The sequence below is a fragment of the Scyliorhinus canicula genome, chromosome 17, assembly GCF_902713615.1.
Source record: "Scyliorhinus canicula chromosome 17, sScyCan1.1, whole genome shotgun sequence".
NCBI lineage: Eukaryota > Metazoa > Chordata > Chondrichthyes > Carcharhiniformes > Scyliorhinidae > Scyliorhinus > Scyliorhinus canicula.
Window position 1 is genome coordinate 14863543 of NC_052162.1, and position 6000 is coordinate 14869542.

A 6000-nucleotide genomic window follows, 5' to 3' on the forward strand; every position below is an offset into this window, starting at 1 on the left:
CCACAGTCCAAAGATGTGCAGGTTAGGTGGATTGGCCATGCTAAATTGCCCGTAGTGTCCTAATAGTAAGGTTAAGGGGGGAGTTGTTGGGTTACGGGTATAGGGTGGATACGTGGGTTTGAGTAGGGTGATCATTGCTCGGCACAACATCGAGGGCCGAAGGGCCTGTTCTGTGCTGTACTGTTCTATGTTCTATATATAAGGTGCCGCGGAAGACTGTCTCCCTTGGTATGTCCCTGGCCCCACTCAGTATGAATAACTGCAAGTCACAGCTCGGTTAGTAGCACTCTCACCTCTGAGTCAGGAGATTGTGGTACTCCAGGAATTGAGGCTATGAATCAAGGCTGACACTCTGGTGCAGCGCTGAGGGAGTGCTGCAGCATTGCCTTCAGGATGAGGTGTTAACCGGAGGCCTGTTCTTTTTCGCTGCCTTTCGTTTTGGGTCCATCAAGGAACAAGTGCAGGAAAGTGGAAGGAAATTGATTCCTTTGTGAAGAAAGGAGAAAAACATTCTGATGGCACCAGGGATTGACTCTTTTCCTTTTATTTTGTAGCATATATCCAATCAAATCATATAATGGGTTGGGGAGAGAAGGCAATTGAACTTCGTTCTGTGGAGAGCGGCCGTCTCGATGGAGTGTTTATGCACAAGAAAGCGCAGAAACTGAAATTCCTGTGTGAAAGAAATGACAAGGTAATTACCAGAATCTGCAGTGTTATATTCATGTATGAATGTTTGTCACATTGCTCTCAGGACTAGCGATTTCCAGAGTTCACTCGTTTAACCAGTGGCACTTCAATAGTGTCTTTTTGATACTTCCTGCGAACAATTTACTATCACTGAGTTCTCACCAAGGACTCAAGGGTACTCTTAACCTCCTTCCCATAAGCCTTGGGTCAAGTTCATTGGGCCAATGCTTGTCGCTCAAGACAGGACCTCAAAACAAGTTATAAAAACAGGAAAGCCCTGGAAAAAACCCAAAACACCTGCTGAGATGCTGCTGCACTTTTCTGTTCTCCGTTCAGATTTGCAGCATCTGCAATATTTTGCATTCAGCTCAAAATCAGCCGAACGTAGCCGTTTATCCTAATGATGTTGTTGAGCTTTTGCAGTTCCATTTTCCTGCATAATGGAAGAATGGCACTGGGGATTCGGGACTTCGAGATTATAGTGAAGCTAGGATTGTTCTCTCTGAGGGAAACAATGGCAACGTGAGATTGAATTGGGATTTTCAAGTTATGAGGGATTTTGCGAGACTGGATAAAGAGAGATTGGGAAATGAGTTGGTAATCGATGGGGGGGGGGGGGGAGCAAATTTATGATGATTGCCAAAAGAGCCAGCGGGGAAGTGAGAAGAATTTTGTTTACGCAGTAAGTTGTTACAATCTGGAATGTGCTGTCTGAAAGGGTACAAATTTAGTTGTAACATTAAGAAAGGAATTGGATACACACTTGAAGAGGGAGCATTTGTAGGACAGTAGAGAAAGAGCAGGGGTTTGGGGCTAACTGATAGCTCTTTCAGACAGTCAACACAGGCACGAGGGGCTAAGTGGGGTCACGTTCTGTGCTCCATGATTCTATAATATGAAAGCTTTATATAAATGCAATTTATCTTTATAAAGATAGCCGGGGCGATTCTCCAAAATGGAGACCAAGTGTTCGAGCCGTCGGGAACGCCGTCGCATTTCACGACGGCGCGAAACGGGCACGGGGACAACTGATTCTGTCCCACACAGGGGGCGAGCATGGCACTGGAGCGGTTCACACCCCTCCAGGCCCACTTCCCAGTGCCAAATGGGCACCGCGCCAACCCGCGCATGCGCAGTTGGGCCGAGCCGATCTGCGCATGTGCGGGGGACTTCTTTAGTGCGCCGGCCCCGACTCAACATGGCTTCGGGATTCAGGGCCCGGCCGCACAACAAAGTAGGCCCGGGGGGGGGGGGGGGGAAGAGGCTGGCCCCATCAGAGGACCCCCCCAGTGAAGGAGCACTTTCCCCCGCCCCACAGGTCGCCGCCCCCCCCCCACCCCGACCCTTTGCACAGAGTACCCGCCGTAGGCGACCAGGGGTGAACGGTGCAGGCGGAACTCTGCTGTATCCACGCCGCCGCTCGGCCCATGCGGGCCGGAGAATTGGCGGACCCGCCGATTCCAGTGGCCCGCGGCCTGCGCCACGTCAAACGCGCTGGCGTAAATGGCGCCGATTCTCCGCACCTCGGAGAATCGCGTGCCGGCGCAGGGCCTCGTGGCGCAGTTGCGGTGATTCTCCGGCCCAGCAATATCTATTGCAACAGCAACAACTTGTATTTATATAGTGCCTTCAATATAGTGACTAAGCCTGAGGTATGTATCCTGCGTTGGTTGTATCCATATATGATGCGGATGGTACACCCATGGTGCACAGGTGAGCAGCAAGTTGAATAGATCGACAGTATGTTTTTATTTTTTCCTGGGATGTGGGCATTCCAGAATTTATTGCCCTTGAGAAAATGGTGTTGATAGTTCCAAGGCAGGATGGTGTGTGACTTGAAGGGGAACTCTCAGATGGTGGTGTGCTAATTGTGCCCATTTATACATCAGTGCATCAATCCTAATTATACAGGGGGCTGGATTCTCCGTTTCAGGGACTACGTCCCCACGCCATCATAAAATCTGTGCGTGGCCTTTCACGCCAGAAAAACTGGCATGAAAAGGCTATTTATTCACAGCCCTGCAGGGGGCTAGCAGGGACCAGTCGTGAAACTAGCAGCTTTAGCTGCAGATACGGGCCACTGCACAGTTCGGAGGGCGCACGTGCGCTCGGCAGCGGCCTCCAGCGGCAGTGCCGTGTTCCATGGTGGACTCAAACCGCGGAGCTGGACCTTCTAAATGGTGCCTCCGATCGGCCGCGTGCCCGTCCCGGACCGCCCACCCAAAAATAGCCCGGTCCCGTATCAGGTCCCCCCCATGCGCTCCGATCGGACCGCCCCCCACCATGGCGGCCGTGGACTGAGTCCACAGCCGCTCCGCGAGTATCCCGAACGGCAGGACCACACTAGATCCACGCCGTCAGGGGCAGAGAATGGCGGAGCGGGCCTCTGGCAATGGCCGCAGGTAGGGAATACGCAAAGCGGCGTACTCTCTTCTTGTATGCCGCTTTTTGGGGCCTGGAGAATCGGGGAACCAGCACCAGTCCCGATTCCATGCGCGAAAGTGGATTGTCCGCCCCGGCGCCAGACGCGATTGTGGCCTCGGGGTGCGGAGAATCCAGCCCAGGATCTCAATCACAAGTAGCTGCTTAACTGGCTCCGCTTATTAACACTCTCTCCTTTTTATTCTTCCCTTTTAGGTGTTCTTCGCCTCATCCCAGTCTGGTGGAAGCAGTCAGATTTATTTTATGACACTTGGTCAAAACGCCCTCTTGAACTGGTAGCCTCTGGGAAACTTAAGAACACTCTGTGGAAGTTCAGTTGCCATGAAGTGACCATCTTCACCTACTCTCAGTCCCATTGGCATGCACTGCTCTCGACTAGTCATGACCGTGTAAGGGCCGGTCTTCCATCTACAGCTGAGGCCGCAGCTGGGCACAAGAGCTTGCCGTCTGTCTCGCCCATGAGTAAAACTGGTTTCTGTAATTCTACTGATTTACATTCGGGCCATTGTAGCAGATTGAAAATATATTACTGTACTGTCCAGCAAAAAGGTAGCTTAGTGTGCCAGCTGTTTGCACATATACATATGCACATGGTCCTTTGCACATCCCTGACTTTATCGCCTACTTTCTCGACAAGTGACAACTTCCAACATTTGACCCCAGTATTTTGTATAGGCGGTATTTTAAATGGGTTTTATGTCAGTAGTACTGTTATTAAGGCAGCGATGTACTGTATTTTGTGTGAAAATAATTCTCTAGCAACTTTATCAATGGGACTTTCTGACCCCCGACATCCACAGCTCTGCAACTGCTTGGCCTTTTGATGACATTGGAGTAGGTCAGTCAAAGGCAGGCATTTTTAGTGACATTCACCCCAATTCAGTGAGGGAGATGTTCACCATGTTGCCTGGGTGCAGAAGTAGGCTATTGAGCCCCTTAAACCTGCTTCATTATTCAATTAGATCATTGCTCATCGACATCTCGGTTCCATTTTCCCCCATTTTCTTCATTTGCCTTGACACCCTGACCCAACAAAATTCGAACAATTTTCATCTTGAAAGCTCCAGTTCACCTCCAGCAGCAACTTTGGGGAAAATAATTCCAACTTTCTGTCGCCCAGTGAGTGGAATTTAAAGCTCCCAGTAGGAGTAGGCTCGGAGGCTGATTAAAGCCCTTGCGGCTCACTGAAGGGCCTCACCCCATCAATGCAGATCTTCTACAAGTGACTGGCAGAGATCTCACCACCTGGGCAAACTTCCAGGTGAAGCAAGGGGGGCATGCCCACAGCCTGAGGGGAGACTGTCCTTCTCGGGCATTCTGTGCCCAGCAGAGGGAGTCACCAGTGTATCTTGGAAGAGAATCCCTGTGTTATTTTCACCGACACACTCCGTTATATCGCCAGGGCCTCCCTGTGGAGCTGGGAACCCCGAAGACAAACAGCAGGCTGCCTGATTGGGACTTAATCCCGACGGGACTCCAGTAAAAGGCAGGCATGGAATTTGGTGGATGGATGAACCCACCACTGCGATCATAAAATTCAGCCCAATGTGTGATTCCACTCTTCGATAATCTGGCTCGAGTTTTCAGGTTATACCGTGATATTCTTAACTTACTCCACCAAGGAAACAGTTTCTTTTTAGCTAATCTAACAACTTTAAAAAAACATTTAAACATCTCAATCTGACGTACAGGTCAGCCAGTGGAAATTTAAATTGGGCGGTCTCCATAGCAGGCAATCAATCCCCAACATCAGATTGAAGCCCATGTAACAAGTTGAAAGTCTGCCCTCAGGTTTTTGAGAAGGGTTTCAGTATTTTAGCAAGGGCTACAATCTCCTGCAGCCTTGCCATTGTCCAAAGTTAACATGCATTTCAGTGCAAAATTACCCCACAAGAGGGATTCCAAACATTTTGCATCATAAAAGCTTGGACAGGGATGCTGGTAAAGTCCTGGCCTGTGTGCAGAAGAATTCACCACTCGATCCAGGAGAGACATTCCATTTTGCCAAAATCCAATCAACACATCCTTCCCTCTCCAAGTAATGTTCAGGCAAATTGTCTCACTGCTTTCCAAGAATTTCGTTTATCAGCCCTGATATATATTCTGATATTTCATCATGAACGTACGATATAGGAAAACGTGGTGCAAGATAGCGCCTGATGAATTGGTTTGAAGGGTGAAGCAAGGAAACAAAGCGAAGAGATTAGTGCACTTTTTTGTCGAGGGGTTGTGCTGTTAACCTGATGTAGCCCCTATTGGTGGGTTGCACATGTCCGCTTAGTGGCACTGAAGCTGTGTTTGACAGATGTGTCTCTGATTATTAGTCCTCATTCAGTGCCAATTGTTCTAATGATATCAGCAGTTTTTATAAGCTCTGTAGCCGTTTCTCCATGCCCCCCGAACCCACAGGGATAATAACAATGAACAAGCCTAGTAACAGCAAACCCCATAATTTCCATGGACTTTCTTTGCTAAGCTTCTCGCTTGCTTTATGGGCTGATCACAGTTGCTTAGTTTGTCAAAGGATCTCGCACAATCTAAAGTTCCTTTTTTTTTAAAAAGAAAATGAAAATAACTTCTGAATACCATGACAGCCATCCCACGTCAGTTTGGAAAGCAGGAAGTGCTAAAAAAATATAGTCCATCTTGTGAAAGGCAGGCAGGCAGGAGCATTCGTAAAATGGATTAAGGAGACCTGGTTTGGCCAATGTGTAGTGAACCCAACAAGTAAGGGCAGGTGGTTCCGCACATAGCTTTAGGGGTGAAAGTAGAAGGGGTTTCAGCTGGAGAACAGTTTGGTGAAAGTGATTATAATTTAGTTCGATTTAGGGTAGCCAAATCATAACTACATTTGCAGATGGTATAAAA

At 48.8% G+C, this 6000-nt stretch overlaps 1 protein-coding gene across 2 annotated transcripts in view; it reads left to right on the forward strand.

Moving 5' to 3' along the window:
* Nucleotides 1–4795, forward strand: part of si:zfos-2326c3.2 (mitogen-activated protein kinase kinase kinase kinase 4) — a 335482-nt gene extending 330687 nt beyond the window's left edge. For both annotated transcript variants that reach the window (XM_038775018.1, XM_038775019.1), the window contains 2 exons: nt 555–694; nt 3328–4795. In XM_038775018.1, the coding sequence (XP_038630946.1) occupies nt 555–694; nt 3328–3411 (224 nt within the window). In that variant the 3' untranslated portion in view covers nt 3412–4795. The remainder of the gene's footprint in view (nt 1–554; nt 695–3327) is intronic.
* The last annotated feature ends 1205 nt before the right edge of the window (nt 4796–6000 follow it).